The 23702-nt window shown below is 41.7% G+C and overlaps 1 protein-coding gene across 3 annotated transcripts in view; it reads left to right on the top strand.

Moving 5' to 3' along the window:
* The window catches only part of plch2a (phospholipase C, eta 2a), a 240627-nt gene that overhangs the window by 170131 nt on the left and 46794 nt on the right, over positions 1–23702 (top strand). For all 3 annotated transcript variants that reach the window (XM_052108449.1, XM_052108447.1, XM_052108448.1), the window contains exons 5-8: positions 10542–10712; positions 17997–18090; positions 19237–19440; positions 19998–20118. In XM_052108449.1, the coding sequence (XP_051964409.1) occupies positions 10542–10712; positions 17997–18090; positions 19237–19440; positions 19998–20118 (590 nt within the window). The remainder of the gene's footprint in view (positions 1–10541; positions 10713–17996; positions 18091–19236; positions 19441–19997; positions 20119–23702) is intronic.

Here is a 23702-nt window from a genome sequence, read left to right as displayed (position 1 = left end):
GTCCCTAATTATCCATGCTTTATCATTATACAGAATGTTGAACAATTTCAATATTGTGAAATAGTGTCTCATAATTTTCCTCATGTGTAACTTCAATCCTTTGCTGTCATAGATCATGAAGAGCTAACAAAACTTATCGAAACATCAAAAGCCACAACATGTTTTTTAGATCCAATACCAACTAAGCGCTTAAAAGAGGTATTTCCTGTCATTTCAGAACCTCTTGTTAATATTATTAACTCCTCGCTATCCGTAGGACGTGTCCCAAGAAACTTTAAAATGGCAGTTATCAAACCACTTATTAAGAAGCCACAACTTGATCCTTGATCCTCAAGTTTCCAACTTGAAAACTTATTAGTGTGGAAAAGGCCTTAGGTGTTATATTTGACACCAATCTGTCCTTTGAAAATCAAATAGGTGATAGGATAGTGCAGAGCTGATCACATGCTAGATTCAATCAGGCATCCATCAATATTGCAGCACAGATCAAAAACTCATGTAACCTATTTAAAATTTCACACAGATTGTTCTGCATTACAGTGATTTAAAGGGGTCATGACATGGTTTTTTTTATTGTATTATTATGTTCCCTTAGGTGCAATTATAGTATTAATATATATTTTTTTAAGAAAAACTTTTAAAATCTAGTGATTTATGACCTTTTCCCACCCTGTTTCTCATCCTCTGATTCAAACAGTCTGTTTTGGGGGCGTTTTCCATTTAAGACTTCAGTGTTAACGCCCACTGTTATGATTGGCTAACGTCAGTGCCTATGTATCAATTATTGACGCCCCAGCCAGAACAATATGCAAGTAAACTAAGTAAAAACACTGTGATTATTCATAATGAATGAAATTGCGCTTTAAAAAGTAGTTTAAAGTTTAAAATAGATTAGGCCTACTTACAGTTTGCGTCGTCGTTGTTCCCAGAATAGTCGGCACGGACTTATCTTTGAGCAACAGTTTTCTGGCAAAGAAAGCATCATATTGAGATTTGTTCTCAAAACAGTCATCCTTAAAATGTACAGAACAAACGCTTAAGTTAACACTGCCGTGACTGGAACGTCCACAAAAAATAAACTGCATCCATTTTTCCCTGACGTCTGGATCTTTCGGCAGCTTATTCAGAGGTTTTGTTTGACCACAGCCAGGAACAGCACATCTGTGTGGCATCGTAATTTTCCTGTGCACAAGTAGTCTCTGTCAGAGCTCGCTGTCCATCGACTGAACACTTGTGAGGCGCACGGCGATACTGAAATGAGCGTAGCTGTCTTGCGCTTAAAGCGTAGTTATCTTGTGCTGGAGGCGGTCATATGCAAACGCTGTTACGTCACTTCTAACCGACACGTCACTTCTAACCATGAATCCAGAACGAGCTGTATTTTGAGCTTGATTAAATAAATGATTTGTTTAGAATGGGGAGGACGTCTTAAAATATTAAACTTGCAGGACGTTTTAATGATACAAAGACCTCTTATATACCAAAAGATCAAGGCAAATTTGGTTTCTCATGTCATGACCCCTTTAAAGAAAGTCAAACATCTCAAATATCTTGACAGCCTCGACATGATAAACAGCACTGATGAGGAAAAGAGGCAAATAAAACTCTGGCATGTACCAACATAAATTACAGGATGTAATCTATAGGTTTTTACCCTTACTAAATATGTATCACATTTTTTACTGTAGGAACACTAACTAGTATTATGAGAGACATTTTACAGATTAATTTTAAATCTATTAGGGTGAATCTATTAGACTTCATTTTTTACTACAAATGTTGTTGAAAGTTGTAGTTAAAGTTTCTATATGTGTTTAGGGTATTAGTTTTTGTCATTACTATAAGGCCACAAACAGAGACTCACTCATCCCACCACCAGAGGGAGCCCTCTCACGAATATTGACTCTACTCCTTCTGTTCCTTCTGCAGTTACTTCCTGTTTGTAGGTTTAAAAGCCATATGCTTCAATATGCACATTGCAAAGTATTGCCAGTTCACCTACCTTACTGAGCTTTTATTCTGTGTATTCTCGTTTTGCTTCATGTTATGATCTTCTGCCAGTTTATTGGATTTACGTTCCTGGATTACCCTTTCTGTCTTGTTTGCCTGATTGGATTCTTTGCTTCTTATTCACAACTGCTGATCTGAATCCAGCGGAAGTGTCACAGATTCAAGCAGCCTTTAACTACCAGAGCGAAGTCTTACAAGGATTCCAAACTTAACTCGCCAGTCTGCATGCCGTTAACGAATATCTGACTCCTTATATTCAATCTATTCCACCGACTAGAACTGAACCGGTAAGATTTTCCCTACCTGATAAATTTGATGGTTCTGCGGATAAATGCAAAGGACATTTTTGCACCAATGTCAGATATATTTCTCCAATCAGCCTGAGGTTTTTCATCTGGAAAAGACTAAGTGTTCATTTATGATGACTACTCACTGGAAAAGCACTGGATTGGGGATCTGCTGTTTGGGACACAGACAATTAGGTACAGACCTCGTTCGATTATTTCTCGAAACAGATTAAAGAAGTATTTGAATATCCACCGGGAGGACAGGATGTTTCTGTACAACTGTTAGACTTACGCCAGGGAAAACAATCAGCTGCCGAATACCCTGTTCAATTCTGTTCACTAGAAGCTCAAAGCGGATGGAATGATCTTGCTTTGAAATCAGTCTTCAGTGAGGGGCTTAATCACAATTTACAAGCAGAACTTGCATGCAGAGATGAAACTACTACCCTATCTCAATATATCAACATGACTGTCAAGATGGATAATTTAATTTGAAATAATCCCCGATCGAAAATGTCTAAAGCTTCTTCGCCACTGATCACATCAGTCAGTCATTCAACTCCAGTACCACCAGAATCCATGCAAATAGGATATACCAGGGTGTCATCAGAAGAACGCCACCAACGTCTGTGCGAAAGGCTGTGTTTCTTCAGCCGACAATCGGGTCACCAATGTGCTGCATGCCCCAATAAATCCAAGACCTCCAGCAAAGAAATGAGTAAGGGAATTTCTCCATTACCATTTAGGCAAAGCTTTATCCTACCCCTAAAAATTGATTTTAATGGAAGTCATAACTATGTTTCAGTGTTAGTGGATTCCGGGGCAGCTGTAAATCTGATCCATCATGAGCTCATCACTGAACTAAATATACCTACCTTACCATGCACACCATTCAACATAGAAGTTCAAAAATGAACCCATAGGAATAGGCATCACACAACAAACCATACCTCTGACTATATGAATTGGTCTATTCCACACCAAAAGGATTTCATTATATGTAATATCCTCCACAAAGAACCAAATAATCCTTGGCCACCCATGGTTAACTGTACATAATCCCAACATATCCTGGGCACAAGGTGAACTCATCAAGTGGTCAAGTTATTGTCAGCAAAACTGCTTTCAGTCTGAAATCACTCTGCCATGTCTCTCCACCAGCATAGAAAGCCCCGACATTCAAGTTCAAACCAAGATTCCATAGGAATATGCTGAGTTTGCTGAGGTTTTTAACAAAACCAAAGCAACCCAACATCTTCCTCACTGTCCTTGGGATTGCGGCATCAAATTCTGCCCAATGCAGCTACTCCTAAAAGCAAGGTGTATCACTTCCTGAGACTCAGGCTATGGACAATTTTGTCGAAGGCATTAACTTCAGGAGTCATACGCCCTTCCATGTCCCCTGCTGCAGCAAGATTCTTCTTTGTGTAGGAAAAACCATGGCAGCCACAGACCCTGCATTGACTACTGAGGCCTCAATTCAGTGATAATCAAGTATAGATATCAACTGCCATTATTTTTTTCTGCCCCGGAAAAACTGTGTGAGGCTAAAATGTTTACCAAATTAGACCCCCGAAAGCGCATATAACCTCATCCAAATCAGAGGAGATGAGTGGAAAACGGCCTTTCTCACCACAAGGGGGAACTATGACTATCAGGTCATGCCAAATGGCCTTGCCAACTCGCCAGTCATTCATAAACAACATTTTCTGTCATCTATTAAACCATTGTGTCATCATTGACAACATCCTTATTTACTCACAAACCAGAGCACATATAATTCAACATGTGAAGACATTAATAACTCTACTACAAGAGAACCAATTGTATATTAAAGTTGAGGAATGTGAGTTTCATACCACCAGTACTAATTTCCTAGAACACAATATCAGTCACCAAGGGGTGGAGATGGATTATGTCAAAGATCAAGCCAGTAATAGAATGGCCACATCCCACGACTATCAAAGATCTACAGTACAAAGGTTCCTAGGCTTTGCAAACTTCTACAGATGGTTTATTAGCAACTATAGTATCACAGCAGCCCCGTTGACTTCCCTCCTGAAAGGTAAACCCAAGAGGTTGCAATGGACTGACTCGGCACAAACAGCGTTTGAAATGCTCAAGACCATGTTCCTCACAGCCCCAATTCCCAAACACCCTGAACCTAACCTTTCATTCATTATAGAAGTTGATGCTTCTGACTGTGGAATAGGAGCTGTTCTCTCACAAAAACACAGCACACCAGGCAGAATGTATCCATGTGCTTTCTATTCCAGGAAGCTGACCACTGCCGAGAGGAAATATGATGTGGGCAGCAAGGAGTTTCTCTCCATCAAAGTGGCATTAGAAGAGTGGAGACACTTGCTGGAGGGGGTGGCTCACCCATTCCAGGTAATAACAGACCACAAGAATTTAGAATACATTAAGAGTGTGAAACGTCTGAACCCAAGACAAGCACGATGGTCATTATTCTTCACAAGATTTCCGTTTACAATCACGTATCGACCTGGCAGCAAAAACAGCAAAGCAGAAGCCCTCTCCAGGAGGTGTGAACCTTCACATGCCCCTAGCCACCAAGACTCAATTCTACCAACATCAGTCATTATCGCCCCCATCCGATTATTGCCCTCATCCTACCAAACAATACGTACCACATACTCTTTAAGACAACGCATTACCCAGTGGGTCCATACATCTCTCAGCACCGGGCACCAAGGTATCCAACACACTATACTGCTAGTACGTAATTCATTCTGGTGGCCAAGTTTAACTCAAGATGTTACTAACTTTGTCAAGTCTTGCTCCATCTGTGCACATTCAAAACCCCCCAGAGAGCTCCCCGCTGGACTACTTGAACCACTCCCCATTTCTCAGAGACCCTGGTCCAATCTATCAGTGGATTTTGTCACGGATCTCCCTAGTTCTAACGGTTTCACAACTGTTTTGGTTATTATAGACATATTTTCAAAGTCATGTCATCTGGCTCTTATTAAAGGTCTCCCTGCAGCCATGGAAACTGCTAATGCCTTGTTTGATCATGTTTTCAGAGTTTACGGAATACCAGAAGACATTGTTTTGGACCGGGGTCCCCAGTTTACTTCACGAGTATGGCAGGCATTCTGCAAACAGCTAGACATTAACGTCAGTCTCACCTCAGTCTACCACCCACAGGCTAATGGACAGGTGGAGAGACTCAATCAGGAGATCGGTCGCTATCTCAGATTGTACTGCAGCCATGAACAGGAAAAATGTAGTGATTTTCTTCCATGGGCTGAGTATTCCCAGAATTCCCTCACTTATTCCTCCACAGGACTCACTCCCTTCCAATGTGTTCTGGGCTGCCAACCACCCATGTTTCCTTGGTCAGGTGAACCGTCTATGGTATCAGCAGTAGACAAGTGGGTCAGGAGAATGAGAGGGTGTGGGACAGTGCTCATGTTAGGCTCCAACTTGCCATCTGGGTGCATGTGACATACAAACACACAAATGCTGTTACATTTATGAAAAAACCTGTAAGCACCTTGTGTGATATCTTGTTTATTTTAGTTTTTTGCGCTGTTTGGCCAATAATGACGCTCAGGGCTGGACTGGTAATCTGGCATTCCAGGCATTTTACCGGTGGGCTGACGCACTTTGGGGGCGATCAGGGGCGGACTGGCCACCGGGAGAACTGAGCGGGCCGCTGTGTTATGCAGAATGGACCACAAAACGGCAACGCAATATGCAGAAAAGGACAGCGAACATCACTCCCTGTCCTAAACCCCCAACACCCCAACAACTTTTGGCTCACAAAACCACCCCCGCCAGTTGCCATGTAAAATCACAGGACAATTTCTCTTCCCAGTCCAGCCCTGATGACGCTGTAATATTACATCACTCAGGTAATCTAGAATTACTAACATTATATATTATTGTGTCTTTACTTTAAATTTAATAGTGAGCCAAGATTGACATACAGTATTGACATTTAACTCAATTCTCTTTCTGCTTGTTTTTGTGGGCTAATCCATGGCCTGGTTATGGTGAATTTACATGTGTGTACCCCACTGAAAAGCCTTGTTCCAGGCAATGTGGATTACTGTGTGTGAGTATGTGTTAGAGTTCACCTCAGCTGTTTGCAGGTCGCTGAGCTTCACACTTCATCAGTATGCCCCCATCTGCTGTAAACGGACACAGATGGCCTTTAGTGTAAGACACAGTGCACCACAGGGGGGCAATCTGCCCCTGTGTGTGTGTGATGTGACAGTTTTGTCAACTGAAGGTTTGGCCGTTCTTTCTCTGGCTAAAGCCTTGTAAACAACCTGTGTGATTATTTGCTCACAGATGCATTGTATGTTGTGATTTTCTGCTTTTTATTAATTTGCCTTTTAAGCTGGAATGAAATACACTCAGTGACCAATTTATTAGGTACACGTACTTATTAATGTGATTATCTAATCAGCCAATTGTGTAGCAGCAGTCCAGTGCATAAAATCATGCATGAGCTTTAGTTAATGTTCACATCAACCATCGGAATGGGGGGAAAATGTGATCTCAGTGATTTTGACCATGGCATGATATTGTTTGTGCCAGATAGGCTGGTTTGAGTATTTCTGTAACTGCTGATCTCCTGGGATTTTCATGCACAACAGTCTCTAGAGTTTACTCAGAATGGTGGAAAATAACAAAATCTAGTGAGCAGCTGTTCTTTGGACAGAAAGTTGTTGATAAGAGAGGTCAACTGAGAATGTCCACTTGAACCAGTCTGGCCAGAAAGGCTACAGTAACTCAGATAACCCCTCTGTACAATTGTAGTGAGCAGAATACCATCTCAGAATTTACAACATGTCGAACCTTGAGGCGGATGGACTACAACAGCAGAAGACCATGTCGGGTTCCACTTCTGTTGTACTTGAAAATTCCAGGAGATCAGCAGTTACAGAAATACTCAAACCAGCCCATCTGGCACCAAAACTCATGCCACAGTTGAAATCACTGAGATAATTTTATTTCCCCCACTCTGATGGTTGATGTGAACATTAACTAAAGCTCCTTACATGTATCTGTATGATTTTATGCATTGCACTGCTGCCATACGATTGGCTGATTAGATAATAATTTGAATATATAGGTGTACAGGTGTACCTAATAAAGTGATCACTGAGTGTACATTCCTTTTTGGTTGTTTAGAAATTTGTTAGTTGTTTTTATTCATTAGTATTTCTTTGATTTAGAATTTTTTTTAAATTATATATTATTATTGCTTATGCTTAGGGTTCAAGATTTGAAGAAAACCCTAACATTAATATTGACTTGTCCTGTACCGTTTGTTCCACCATTGCGAATGACATCAAAGTTTGCAGCTTATTGAGAAGAGGTGTGATATTACTGTTTTAAAATGTATATATTAGTGCATTTTTTTTTTTTAAATAGGTGCAAAAAATTTCATAAAAGGATGGACCAGATCAGAGACTATTTTGCCCAAGCTGGAGCACTTGTATTAAAATCATGTAGCTGTAGTAAAGGAAGTCCCATCTTACAGGTAAAAGAGCCATTCACCTTTTAGATACAGACATTGGCTGTCAGTTTACTCTGAAATGCGTATGTGCATTAGCTGGACAAGCCTGAATTTCTTATTTATTTTTTGCGTGATCAGAGCAAAAGAAGCACAATTTATGAAACCATTATTGTCAGATTTTTCTGCTGATTTAAAATATGTTCTTTGATCATAATCTTGACCAACCGTTTTGAAGCTTTTGGTCTTTCCCCATTCAAGTAGTTAGGAGCTGTGCTTATTATAATTCTTGTATACATAGTAAATAGCTTCCCGGAAGCGTTCCAAAGATGGTGGCCAAGTCGACTGGCTTGCCTTGAAAGGCACTTTGACCCGAGCAATATCTACTGACAAGAATATTATAGAGATTTGAGCGTGGTCTATTTTGACTTGGACCAGTGATCAACCACCATTCAGAACACCCTAGCAACCACCTACCTAGCAATGCTCTAAGCATCCACTCATGATTTTCTTGAATTAAGAAATTAAACTAGTTTTGATACATTATTCAGTTTTGCTTAAATGTATCTTGTTTTAAGGATGTTTAAATACTATTACTGGAAAAAAAAAATACTGATTAAGAAAATTTGTTTCTGTTTGTAGGTACTGTGGCAGGGCAGAGGGCACGGTCGCCTTTGTCTGTCTGTCCTTGCCTGATTGCATTGTTTGCCTATTATCTACCACTGCATGTTATACTGACCACGTTTGAGCCTTCTGATTTGGATTTGTTTATTAAACTCAAATTGATTTTAAACCAACATCCAGTCTGAGTTCATGACAACTCCAAATACTCTAGTTATTTTTTTAGACTGCATTGATCTTACCACGGTACTGAGGAGCCATGGACTTTCCTGTAGTTAGGGTGTTATTATTACAAATGCCCCTGTTAAACAATTGAATAACACCTCTCGGGCTTAATCAGCCTAATTAGGGGCCAGGAGTGCAGAATCACGGCCCGGCCCCGCCCTCCGCCCTCCATGCCACAGGTACCAAATCACATCTCCTCTCATGATGGAAAGTGATGTCATCTCCTCTGAGGAAGGACTGTGTATATGCCTCTTCTCAGGATATTCAGTGTTTATGACCTGTTTTCACGCTTCTCTCTATAAAGCACTGATCCTTAAATGCTTAGCACAGGGTTTATTGCCTTCTCCACGCCTGGCTCACCGCAAGCCATTATGTGTGCGTTAGACTCAGCAGGTTTCTGGCTCAAAGCGGGAGTCTGAGCAGTGGATTCAGCGAGCTGAGAAAACAGTTTTCTGTTCTTACAGGCCAAGAACTGGTAGGGAATGTGGAGGCACTGTTGTTTACTGGGGTTTTGATTTGATGGCATGGCAGGGGTTTAATTGTGGCAGCGGGTAGCTGCTGTGGAATGAGATGTTTCACTTGTTGACTGAAAAGCAATACAGTTTTACAAAAGATCAAAACTACAATATTTCATATTTAACCAAGCAATGTATAATATTTTAAATACACAATGTACTACTATATAATTATAAAATCTCCCTTTAATTATATGGGGTTAATGGAATAGTTCACACAAAAAAGAAAAGTCATCATCTTGTTCGAAACCTGTATTCATTCAAGGAGAAATTTAGCAGATTTTCCAAGCTATTCTTTTCCATACAACAAATGCATATAGTGGTTTAGGGGCTGTGAAGCTCCAAAAAGGACAAAAAGCACCACAAAGACCATTAAGCAGTACAAATTCCCATTCAATAATTTCACTACCCATAATGCAGAAGAGTGATCCACCAATCAGAGAAGTCACTGTTTCAGTGGAAACCAGAATCATATCAGAATTATATGATCATATCAGTAGTGCTCACCACACTTGGAGTCACGAGTTCGAATCCAGGGCATGCTGAGTGACTCCAGCTAGGTCTCTTAAGAAACCAATTGGCCCGGTTGCTAAGGTGGGTAGAGTCACGTTGGGTTAAAATCCTCGTGATCACTATAATGTGGTTCTCGCTCTCAGTGGGGCATATGGTGAGTTGGGCGTGGATGCCCCGGAGAATAAGCTGAAGCCTCCACAAGTGCTATGTCTTCACGGTAACACGCTCAACAAGCCACGTGAAAAGATGTGTGGATTGACAGTCTCAGACTCTGAGGCAACTGAGATTCGTCCTCCTTATTGAGGCGAGTCACTATGCCACCACGAGGACTTCGAGTGCATTTTGGAACTGGGCATTCCAAATTGGGGATAAAAGAGGAGAAAAACAAAAAACCTAATCAACTCAGTTGTCATACAATCTCATACTAATATATTTGTATATACTGTATCTGAATATTTTGCAATAAACTTAAAAAAAAATTTTATTAACTTATTAATAAACAATCTACTATAAATCAATAGTTTTACAATGAAAGTTGTTTTTATTTGCTTTCATTCAAAAAGCTCCCTGCTGTTGTAGTTAATTCCCTCATTAAAGATTTTAAGTACGCAGTCTTGTATCATTGTTTTTTTGTCAGATTTGCAAATACTTTTTTGCTTCAAATCAAAGTTTGCAATGTTGTAATTCATCTGGTTCATGGCTTAAAACTCTTTTAAGAATTAATTTATGAAATTATGTGGGAAAAATATTTCCAGAACCAAGGCCAGAAGTGCTGGTCATTTTACACTCTTTTCATAGTGGATGGACATCAAAATATTGTTTGAATGTTTTTAATCTCAGTTATAGAAACAGTATCTCTCTGTCCATGGTCTTCAGGAGGCAGATACGGATGATAAGCAGGGCACTCTGGATTTTGAAGAGTTCTGCTCTTTCTATAAGATGATGTCAACGCGGCGAGACCTGTACCTGCTGATGCTCACCTACAGCAATCATAAAGATCACCTTGACACAGACGACCTCATCCGCTTCCTTGAGACTGAACAAAAGGTAAGGCATTGTTGGCTGCAGGTAAAACTCCACTAGTAAGGTAAACAGAAGGTATTGTGTGGGATCTGTTGTTTGTTTGGTTTCTATGCCTTATATTTATCTCAGGCACATCATTTGAAAAGCTTGATGAAAATACAATCTGATCTCTTCATGCAAATGTGACCATAGGCACGTCTCCCCAACATTTTCCCCACACACTCACTCACAAATCTCCTCTTTTATGATTTAGAAGAACAGCAGAAAATGTAATAAAGAATTGCAAAGGTCATCTTAAGTATTGAATGGTTTTAGTGATCTGAAACACAAGGCCACCAATAACAGGGACATTTCTTAAACTACCCAACCTTATAATTTTAAAGAACATGTCTATATCAGGGTGCATCTTACAAAATATGTCAAGAACATGACTGTCAAGAAAGACAAAAGAAATTTTAATAAGTAATTTTTTAATCAAATGTCACAAATCTGAAATTACCCCTTGGTAAATGTTCTTATTACTTCAATTTGAAAATCAAATATCCATGTGATGTTTGATTCAAGTGGCATTTAAAGTAAGTCCTTGTCAGAACGCTGTAGGAAATTAGAAACCTTGTGGCAGGGTATATTAACAACTGCCAGCATTCATCACCAATAATATGTAAGAATTGCTTAATGGAACGTTAAATTTAATGGACAGACTTAAACATGCCAGCATTTATCCACCAATAATATGTACGATTTTATATGACAATTAGTTTAGGAATCTTGGTTGCATTCGACCACCATTATATGAAGGATAAATGACAGTGTTTCTCAACTGGTTGGTCACGACCCAAAAGTGGGTCACAGGTCTGTTCGGACTGGGCCAAGGACAGCAGGGAAAGAACATGCATGATTCTCCCATTGAAATTTTTTCACTAGCCTGCTAAATGAAATTTCAGCGATTTATACATGAAAAATCTTCTCATCCACAACGCTATATTTTCGCGTTGCGATTAAAGCTTGTTTTTCGCATGAGTGTAATGGAACAACTCCAATGATCTGACCACTGATCCACTGTATCTCTGGCACACTTGCTCGCCTGCTGCACATCAATGCCCATTTGAATTCTAGTGACAATTTTTTTAGTTTAAATCGCTATGAAGGAAGTCAAACCTCTCAAACAGGCAGCCCTGACATTATAAACAGCAGTGAGGTGGAACAGAGCAACACTGTGCTATGCGCCAAAATTAAGTTGTTGTTTTAAAAATTACACATCACCCATACAAAAATGTTTCACGATTTTACAGTATAACAGTAACTTGTGATATTATAACAAATCTAATAGTTTCATATTAAATAATATATTAGGTAGAATCTGTACTATTTTTTATTAACACTATAATATATTATTATTATTATTATTATTATTATTATTAGAAAAACTAGCTACATTGACCTATAGCCATAGTATTGAGGGGCCATCATGGTCTTGTGCTTATGTCATTACACTGAATATAAGGGCAAATACATAAATGGCTTTGAAGTCTGGACCTCCAAGACTTGTAAACAAATTGTGCATAACATTTTCCTGTGTAATATATGTTCTGTTAGAATGATGTTTGATATTGGGAAATAAACTGGATAGTAAATATAATGGGCTCATCAATATGCTCATCAACTTCTAAACGGGGGAAGAGAACTTGATGAATGCATTTGTACTGCAAAACCAAGAACATATCAATGCAAGATAATGTGACCCAGGATACATTAAATACAGGTTATGTTTTTTACTATGGTGGGTCACCATTTGATGTCCAGTGTAAAACCAGTTGAGAACCACAGCTTCAGGGTAATACTATTCTCATGGCCATTTAAAATAATATCACAAATATGTTGAAATATTGTTAGAGCATGGAACGTAGACCTTTAAGAATCAATTGACAAGATTATCAAAATATACCACAGTCAAATTATCTTTGAATACAAACTAGACTTTATTGCTAATATACAACATCAAACTAAACTAACACAAATAGTCAAACATAAAAACAGGATGATGAGTGTAACAGAAGATGAATGGATATAATCTGTAACATAGAACTTTATGAGGTCTATAGACCATGCCCTGAAACATCGATACTTCATTTAGTATGCCTTGATTTGCAGTCTTTATTTCAATAAAACACCAGCACTTTCTAGCAAAAGCCTGGAGGTGGACTTGCATTTCGTTGCATTGCTTTAGTTCTTTGGCTGGGGCGTAGAAAGTTCTGATTGCTCTCCATGTAATATTTTGGATCTCTGTTAAGCTCTTGGATGCCGGATAGTTTGGTGCTGGAATGATCAGGCGAGGCTTTGATGCAAGGCCTCCCGCAAGGGAGACCACGACTCTTTATCATGTGTGTAAGTCATTGCACAGAGAAGAGAGAAGATCACCTCGGAACTTTGCGTTCCGAGCTTTCCTGAACTCTACATTGTGTGGAACCTGGGCAGAGGGACGCCGAAGTGAAGCCAGCCGAAGAAGGACTAAGAGAAGAGCCAAGAGAAAGAGTTTGTCCTAGCAGTGTCTTTTGCTGGGTCACATGGTCATTTCTGTCCTCCCCTCAATATAATTAATTTATGGCCCATTTTTCTAAGGTTTGTCAGTTTTCCTGCTCAGATAGTGAACTTTTATCCTGACATTTATATAATGAAATAGGTGCAAGTGACATGACATCTGTTAACATCAACAAGATCTACATAAACAGGCAAGCATTTACATATAAAATACAACATACTTTCTCTTTATTGTTACTTCACTCCACATTAATATTTGAATATACATTATTATGCATTTTATAATTGAGCATCATATAATCACAAGGCCAGAATAATGCATTATATTATTCTAACCACATTTATGACACAGAGGCATCATGTGATACATATTAGCATATAAATCTCAGTCATGTGCATTGTGACATGTAGAATGATGGTACAATGGAGACTTTTGATAGTGTTATAGTTCATAATAAACACTCACCTAAAGGATTATTAGGAACACCATACTAATACTGTGTTTGACCCCCTTTCGCCTTCAGAACTGCCTTAATTCTACGTGGCATTGATTCAACAAGGTGCTGAAAGCATTCTTTAGAAATGTTGGCCTATATTGATAGGATAGCATCTTGCAGTTGATGGAGATTCGTGGGATGCACATCCAGGGCACGAAGCTCCCATTCCACCACATCCCAAAGATGCTCTATTGGGTTGAGATCTGGTGACTGTGGGGGCCATTTTAGTACAGTGAACTCATTGTCATTTTCAAGAAACCAATTTGAAATGATTCAAGCTTTGTGACATGGTGCATTATCCTGCTGGAAGTAGCCATCAGAGGGATGGGTACATGGTGGCCATAAAGGGATGGACATGGTCAGAAACAATGCTCAGGTAGGCCGTGGCATTTAAACGATGCCCAATTGGCACTAAGGGGCCTAAAGTGTGCCAAGAAAACATCCCCCACACCATTACACCACCACCACCAGCCTGCACAGTGGTAACAAGGCATGATGGATCCATGTTCTCATTCTGTTTACGCCAAATTATGACTCTACCATCTGAATGTCTCAACAGAAATCGAGACTCATCAGACCAGGCAACATTTTTCCAGTCTTCAACTGTCCAATTTTGGTGAGCTCTTGCAAATTGTAGCCTCTTTTACCTATTTGTCGTGGAGATGAGTGGTACCCGGTGGGGTCTTCTGCTGTTGTAGCCCATCCGCCTCAAGGTTGTGCGTGTTGTTGCATACCTCGGTTGTAACGAGTGGTTATTTCAGGCAAAGTTGCTCTTCTATCAGCTTGAATCAGTCGGCCCATTCTCCTCTGACCTCTAGCATCAACAAGGCATTTTCGCCCACAGGACTGCCGCATACTGGATGTTTTTCCCTTTTCACACCAGTCTTTGTAAACCCTAGAAATGGTTGTGCGTGAAAATCCCAGTAACTGAGCAGATTGTGAAATACTCAGACCGGCCTGTCTGGCACCAACAACCATGCCACGCTCAAAATTGCTTAAATCACCTTTCTTTCCCATTCTGACATTCAGTTTGGAGTTCAGGAGATTGTCTTGACCAGGACCACACCCCTAAATGCATTGAAGCAACTGCCATGTGATTGGTTGATTAGATAATTGCATTAATGAGAAATTGAACAGGTGTTCCTAATAATCCTTTAGGTGAGTGTATGAACATGCATTGTAAAAACCCAAGTAAATTAATTTTGTGCCTTTGCAGATGATAGAAAAGCACTAGTTTTGGTCCGGCTAAAAGGATTTCAAAGGTTCAGATCCAGTGAGAGTCCATTCAATCTCTTTGTCTTGGATGTGTTTTAAGCATGTGATGGGTATAATGGCTGACTGTTACATGATGGTCATTTAGTATAGAATTTAATGTGTTTGTGTGTTCTGACTGAATGAAGGTAATAAAATAGCTTCTTTTGATTTCTAGAAACCCCAGGCTTCTATGGGCACAGTTCTTTCTCTGGAATGTGCTTGCCAGTTGTCAGGTTTTAGGGTAAAGTTTGGAGTTTTATGACAGTTAAATTGGCCAGATGCAGGTCAGCGCAGACTCCTTGGCGCCAGTCCAAATTTGTGGCTTCTAAATGCTTCAATTAATTTCCCAGAATTATAGGCCATCTTGGTGTAATTCTGTCTTAATTCTTCTTAATTTCCTTCTGCCTGGCTAGTCAGATCCTACAATGCTAATGTAATTTATCAAGCAATCATTAAAATCCCATTAAAAAGTTAGATTGCATTCATGTAAAGCCTTCTTAAGATCAGCATGCAAGTCACATCCAAATTAAAAGCAGAAAAATCCCACCAAGTCTAGCATCATTCATAACTGAGGAAATTGGCATCTCAAGAAACTTTAACCTCTTAGAATGACATTTTCACCACAATACTTTAATAATAATAATAATTTTCTTTATCAAAACTTTTGATTGTTTGCTTAATAAAAAAGATCTAACATTTTTAAAATATTTTAGAAGCAAAATTATGCATGCTAATAAAACTAAGAAAAGAGTTTAGCTATGTTTATGCTTAAAATTGGAGAAAAACTGTTTGTAAGTCTTAATATTTTATGCAGTTTTTCTTTTCAAGTTAATGTATCTCTTTTTAAGAATATTAATATACTGATTAAGAAAATGATTTCTTGCAGTGTAACACTTCAGGCTTGTTGTTACCAGCAGGAAGGAGATGAGAATGTGGCACACAATACCATTAGTATCTTAATAGGCTGGGCAAAATACTGCTGAGAATAAAGTAGACCAATCCATTTAAGATCCACTGGCAGCTAATCACCAACAAATGACATGCTGATGTTACTGCACAATTTCCTGTGATACATTAACCACAGCTAGCAGAATCCAACACCCCCTACCCTGCCCCACATTAGCTGGAGGAGATATGTGACACTGATGGGCATGGATGGGAATCTGACTGACTAATCAGTCCATTTAACTGCCAGCTGTCGGCTTTAACAATCATATTCCAGAGTAGATATGTGCTCGTCCTATATGAGGATGCTCTCAACTGTTATTTTTTTACACATGTTGTATGTTAAATATTACAAATATATACAGTGAGGAAAATAAGTATTTGAACACCCTGCTATTTTGCAAGTTCTCCCACTTGGAAATCATGGAGGGGTCTGAAATTGTCATCGTAGGTGCATGTCCACTGTGAGAGACATAATCTAAAAAAAAAAAATCCAGAAATCACAATGTATGATTTTTTAACTATTTATTTGTATGATACAGCTGCAAATAAGTATTTGAACACCTGAGAAAATCAATGTTAATATTTGGTACAGTAGCCTTTGTTTGCAATTACAGAGGTCAAACGTTTCCTGTAGTTTTTCACCAGGTTTGCACACACTGCAGGAGGGATTTTGGCCCACTCCTCCACACAGATCTTCTCTAGATCAATAAGGTTTCTGGGCTGTCGCTGAGAAACACGGAGTTTGAGCTCCCTCCAAAGGTTCTCTGCTGGGTTTAGGTCTGGAGACTGGCTAGGCCACGCCAGAACCTTGATATGCTTCTTACAGAGCCACTCCTTGGTTATCCTGGCTGTCTGCTTCGGGTCATTGTCATGTTGGAAGACCCAGCCTCGACCCATCTTCAATGCTCTAACTGAGGGAAGGAGGTTGTTCCCCAAAATCTCGCAATACATGGCCCCGGTCATCCTCTCCTTAATACAGTGCAGTCAGCCCTGTCCCATGTGCAGAAAAACACCCCCAAAGCATGATGCTACCACCCCCATGCTTCACAGTAGGGATGGTGTTCTTGGGATGGTACTCATCATTCTTCTTCCTCCAAACACAGTTAGTGGAATTATGACCAAAAATTTCTATTTTGGTCTCATCTGACCACATGACTTTCTCCCATGACTCCTCTGGATCATCCAAATGGTCATTGGCAAACTTAAGACGGGCCTTGACATGTGCTGGTTTAAGCAGGGGAACCTTCCGTGCCATGCATGATTTCAAACCATGACGTCTTAGTGTATTACCAACAGTAACCTTGGAAACGGTGGTCCCAGCTCTTTTCAGGTCATTGACCAGCTCCTCCCGTGTAGTTCTGGGCTGATTTCTCACCTTTCTTAGGATCAATGAGACCCCACGAGGTGAGATCTTGCATGGAGCCCCAGTCCGAGGGAGATTGACAGTCATGTTTAGCTTCTTCCATTTTCTAATGATTGCTCCAACAGTGGACCTTTTTTCACCAAGCTGCTTGGCAATTTCCCGTAGCCCTTTCCAGCCTTGTGGAGGTGTACAATTTTGTCTCTAGTGTCTTTGGACAGCTCTTTGGTCTTGGCCATGTTAGTAGTTGGATTCTTACTGATTGTATGGGGTGGACAGGTGTCTTTATGCAGCTAACGACCTCAAACAGGTGCATCTAATTTAGGATAATAAATGGAGTGGAGGTGGACATTTTAAAGGCAGACTAACAGGTCTTTGAGGGTCAGAATTCTAGCTGATAGACAGGTGTTCAAATACTTATTTGCAGCTGTATCATACAAATAAATAGTTAAAAAAATCATACATTGTGATTTCTGGATTTTTTTTTTTAGATTATGTCTCTCACAGTGGACATGCACCTACGATGACAATTTCAGACCCCTCCATGATTTCCAAGTGGGAGAACTTGCAAAATAGCAGGGTGTTCAAATACTTATTTTCCTCACTGTATATAATTTTTGTATGAATTACATAACTGTAACCAGATTTTTAATGTGCTTATGTTTGATCACCCATCTCTTTGTCTTTCTTTATGGTTTGTTTCTGTTTCAGATGACCAACGTCACAAAAGAGCACTGCCTCGAAATTGTTTCCAAGTTTGAGCCTTGTTCTGAAAACCAGACACAGTGCGTTCTGGGCATTGATGGTATGCACTTTTTAATTTGATCTTTTAAAGGTTGGTTTTTCAGTTAAATTGTTTCTACTTAAAAGCCTTAGGAGAAACTAAAATAGACACAAGTGAGACAATTAATAATATACAGAAAGATTATAGAGTTATAAAATTCATTTTGGATATAATAGCTCAGATAATGGAGTTTAATTTAAGTAACAACAACAATAGATCAAATAAATATGGAAAGCATAGTTCAAATAATTCCCTAAAATTCTGATAATTTGGGTTTAATAGGATTTTATGAGAAATGTTAATTTTGAAATCTCTAACTATTGACTGGACACATTAGTATCTTGGCAAATCTGTGCACAGTACAGAAATTTCTACCAAAACTCTAGAGAAAACACATGAGATTACTGGGATTTGTTTCTCAGGAGAAAAAAATGATTTTCTTAATTGCTTTATATTTCATCCCATCGCTCTCTCGGAGAAACAATTGAAATACTAAATAAAGCTAAAGAGACTTATCTCATTGTAACCACATTATAGTTTAGACTATGCTACATACTGATTTGTTGTTGTAGTTTGTTAGATTTGATTCTGTGGATTTCTTTTATTATTTATTTATTTCATATCAAGACTATATCTTATTGTGGTGCTGTTATATCCAAGAAGGGAAAAACAACTAAAGTGCAATGTACTGTGGGGTCCAAAGGTCTGAGACCACATTGAAAATCTGGGATTCAAAATCTGAACTTCATTGTAAAATAAAGACATGTAAAGGAGAAATATGTAAGAGTCGATATTCAGGAAAGTTACATTGACCCTGTTAAAGGAATATTCCGGCTTCAATACAAGTTAAAAGAATAATCCAGTTAAAGTAAAGTTAAGCTCAGAAAGCATTTGTTGCATAACGTTGATTACACCAAATATAATTAAAAAAAAAAATAAAAGCAAAAATCCAGGTTACAGTGAGGGACTTACAGTGGAAGTGAATGGGGAACATTTAATGTGAAGCTTATAATTTTATGAAAGCACTTGCAATAATAACTCTCTTGAGTTGTAAAGTTGTTTAAATCATCGTTCACCAGTAGCCTCAGACTTTTGGACTCCACTCTACTGCATGTGCATTTGTAACAGGAATTCACATTGAGCTCATGCTGTAACTGTACATTACAGGTTTTACGTGTTATATGCGCAGTCCTGTGGGTGATATCTTTAACCCTGAGCACTATGAGGTGAATCAAGACATGACTCAACCTCTTAGCAGCTACTACATCGCTTCCTCACACAATACATACTTGATGGGTGACCAGCTCATGTCTCAGTCACGGGTAGATATGTATGCCTGGGTTCTGCAGGCCGGCTGTAGATGTGTGGAAGGTGAGAGCGACCTGTCTGTAGTGCTTGTAAACAAACCAATCACTGCATGCGGATTTACATATTCTGTGATCTAAATGAGAATCGAAACTCTGTGCATGATTTACTGTATATATGTGTTTTACTGTTCTTTAGAAGTACTAACCTAATGTTTGTAAGTAAAGCTGATAAAAGCTGCAGCTTTAAGTTATTAACAATGAATGCTAGGTAGAATATTAGACAGATAGAAATAAAAAATACAAATTTAAATTTAAACTCATAGAGATGTTTTTCTCTCACATTATCTTACGATATTATTATTTTTGTAACATTTTACTTTAAAAGCTGCAGTGTGTAATTTCTATTCCATTTGTTTCACCAAACAGAATTATAAAAATAATGAAAGTAATTTTCAAACTGGCTCACAGTTGACTCTGAAAATTAAAACTAGGACTAAAAGTATTTTTTCTTCAAGAACATTACACACAGCAGTTTAAAGCTTTGCAGCAGAATTCAGATATTGATAAAGTAAAGAAAATAAAGGTATACAAACACTTTTATTCTTTTGAATCATCCTTTAGTGGACTGCTGGGATGGACAGGATGGAGAACCAATTGTACATCATGGCTACACTCTGACCTCCAAAATCCTCTTTAAAGATGTTATCGAGACCATCAACAAATATGCATTCATCAAAAACCAGTAAGAAACTTTTGATATTTTTTTCTGTCTGCCATGCTATATACTTCCCTCCATCAGGGAATGGAGGTTACATCCGTAACCTAGACGTTCCCCGTCTGTCGCTTACTTCAACGTTGTGTCGAAGAAGCGACACTAGGGGTCCAATTTAAATAATGCCATGCGCTGAGCCGTGTACGTGTACTGCTGACACAGGAGCGTACCCTTCCCCAATGCCCCATCTGGGTGTCAGCCTCAGACTGGGTGTGCAGGCCCAAAGGCGGCAACCCAGTCGAGTCATCCGCGTCAGACACCGGACCACTCTCCGATGCAGCGGCGAGTTCATGCGGCTCGGGGGGGCTCAAGAGGATAGACAGGCTGGCCGTGAGGCGAGCCGCTGTTACCTCGAGCCCAGACTGCAGTCAACGAGTGTGTCGGGGGCGGGTGGTTCGCGGGGACGTACCCGGCAAAACAGCGTCCGCTGGCATCCCCAAATCACCTCCATCACCAGCTGGGTCGTCCTCAATCCCGTGGGTGGGACATGCAAATTCTGTCTGCCAATTTCTCATTGGCCTTTTCTCATAGATCAGAGATGCAAAAGGCTCTCAAGAGAGACCCCTAGTGTCGCTTCTTCGACAAAACGTTGAAGTGTGCGACAGATGGGGAACGAGGAAGGCAAGTGAAGCAAATTAACTAATAATGATTTAACAGGGTTGTGGGTTAAGGACAAGAAACGTCTAGGTTACGGATGTAACCTCCGTTCCCTGATGGAGGGAACGAGACGTTGTGTTGGAGAAGCGACACTAGGGGTCTCTCTTGAGTGCCGAATATGCCTCTGATCCATTGAAAAAAGGCCAATGAGCAGTTGGCAGTCAGTATTTGCATACCCCGCCCCCAGACATACGGGCATAAAGGCGAGGCAAATACTAGAGTTCATTCAGGATTTTTCTGAGGAGCCGGAAATGGTTCTGGCCACTACAGCGGTTCGGCTCAGCGACGTGGCCGGGAAGACACAACGTCCGTTCCCTCCATCAGGGAGGTTACATCCGTAACCTAGACGTTCCCCGTCTGTCGCTCTCTCCACGTTGTGTCGGAGAAGCGACACTAGGGGTCCAATTTAAATCCGCCATGCGCTGAGCCGTGTACGTGTTCTGCTGACACAGGAGCGGGCAGGTATTTGTTAAGTGCCAAACGACAAGCTGTGCCAGGGCACGTACCCTTCCCCAATGCCCCAGAAAAGTCGTCGGGATCCTTTTGGTTACCCTAGGCAGGGGAACAAGGCGACGCTTGCCAACCTGGGAACGGGCCAAGCCTGGCTGGGCCTCTTTTCTCTCTATGTTTCTTGCATAGAGCAATTGACAGCCGGGGCCCTTACACGCACTGAGGGAAGGGGGTCTTACCCATTTTCTCCTATTTTCAGGGGGGGGGAGACCGGCAGAGACCACTCCTGCCCAACTGGGGAGGTATGGTGGTGAATACGTCACATGTGTTCTTAGGCGACACGTGGAAGTGGCGCAGTGGCAGATCCAGCCTCAGCGAGGGTGGAGTTGCTACACACGGCGACCGGGGGGCAGCCGAAACTTACCCAAGGAAAACGCGGGTCTGCTCGTAAGGGGACCGTATCGTGGAAAATACACACAGGGGTAGTCCGCGTAGGAGGCCCTTACTCTGTGGAGCACCTATACCAGTACAGGGTAGCCATCAGGGTACCCGCAGTGGCTTGGGTCGGCAAGTTCCTCCGCCGAACTGCGGACCCATGAGGGCTAGGGAGGATTCAACCAGGGATTCACGTTGAGTGGAGTCTCCTGGGAAAAAAGACGCACTGTTTTACCTCAAGCTTGGGAAAGAGTGTATACGCAAACGATTCACCCGGCCAGCCCATCAGCGTGTTACCGAGTTCTACTGGCTCGGACCTGAGAAAACACGGGATGAAACTGACTCAACCCTGAGATTGTAGTATCTTGCAAAGGTGTTGGGTGTCGCCCAACCCGCTACTCTACAAATGTCTGCCAGGGAGGTACCCTTAGCCAGTGCCCACGAGGACGCAACACTCCATGTCGAGTGAGCTCGGACCTGCAAGGGTGGGGGCACGGCCTGGGTGTGATAAGCCAATGAAATGGCATCTACAACCCAGTGGGAAAGCCTCTGTTTGGAGACAGCGTTTCCTTTCCGCTGTCCCCCAAAGCATACAAAGAGCTGCTCAGAGCGTCTGAAGCTCTGCGTGCGGTCCAGGTAGGTACACAAAGCACGTACCGGACACAGCAACGAAGGGGCTGGGTCTGCCTCCTCCCGGGGCAACGCTTGCAGGTTCACTACCTGGTCTCTGAAGGGCGTGGTAGGAACCTTGGGCACATAGCCCAGTCACGGTCTTAGGATCACATGAGTGTCTGCCGGACCGAACTCCAGGCAAGTGTCGCTGACAGAGAACGCTTGCAGGTCCCCGACCCTCTTGATGGAAGCGAGCGCGATCTGCAGGGCCGTCTTAAGGGAGAGGGCCCTGAGTCCAACTGATTCTAGCGGCTCGAGGGGAGGTCTCTGGAGGCCCGCGAGGACTACCGAGAGGTCCCAGGAGGGGAACAGGCTTGGCCGGGAGGGATTTAACCTCCGGGTGCCTCTTAGGAACCTGATGATTAAGTCGTGCTTACCAAGAGACTTACCGTCTACTGCGTTGTGGTGAGCCGCGATAGCAGTGACATACACCTTTAGGGTGGAAGGGGACAGCCTCCCCTCCAGCCTCTCCTGCGGGAATAAGAGCACTGACCTAACTGCGCACCTCTGTGGGTCTTCGGCCCTGGAAGAACACCAATTTGCGAATAGGCGCCACTTCTGGGCGTAAAGCTGCCTGGTAGAAGGGGCTCTGGCTTGGTTGATCGACGGTAGGTGGTAGACCGGCTAGATCTTCCGCGTCCCGTCCAGTGACCAGACGTGGAGTTTCCAGAGGTCTGGATGCGGATGCCAGAGCGTGCCCTGCCCCTGAGAAAGAAGGTCCTTCCTCAGGGGAATTCACCAGGGAGGGGCTGTCGCAAGGAGCACGAGGTCCGAGAACCAGGCACGGTTGGGCCAGTAGGGAGCCAATAGTGTGACTTGTTCCTCGTCCTCCCTGACCTTGCACAGCACCTGTGCAAGAAGGCTCACTGGGGGAAAAGCATACTTGCGTAGCCCGGCGGGCCAGCTGTGCACCAGCGCGTCTGTCCCAAGGGGAGCCTCTGTTCGGCCGTACCAGAGCGGGCAGTGGGAGGTCTCTCGGGAGGCAAGCAGGTCTACCTGGGCTCTGCCGAACCGTTCCCAAATCAGCTGGACCGACTGGGGGTGGAGCCTCCACTCTCCACTGGGTAAGCTCTGTCGTGACAGTGCGTCCGCTACCACATTGAGCTTGCCGGGGATGTGAGTGGCACGCAGCGACCGGAGTCGCTGCTGGCTCCAAAGGAGGAGACGACGGGCGAGTCGTGACATGTGGCGGGAGCGTACGCCGCCTTGGCGATTTATGTACGCTACCGCAGTGGTGCTGTCTGACCTGATTAGGATGTGTTTGTCTCGAATTAACGGGAGAAACCGCCGCAGGGCAAAGAAGACAGTCAACAACTCTAGGCAATTGATATGCCAGCGCA

This window comes from Xyrauchen texanus, chromosome 37, assembly GCF_025860055.1.
Source record: "Xyrauchen texanus isolate HMW12.3.18 chromosome 37, RBS_HiC_50CHRs, whole genome shotgun sequence".
In the NCBI taxonomy this organism is placed as follows: Eukaryota; Metazoa; Chordata; class Actinopteri; order Cypriniformes; family Catostomidae; genus Xyrauchen; species Xyrauchen texanus.
The sequence above is the reverse complement of the archived record's forward strand: the minus strand, read 5'-3'. Positions and strand labels throughout refer to the sequence as shown.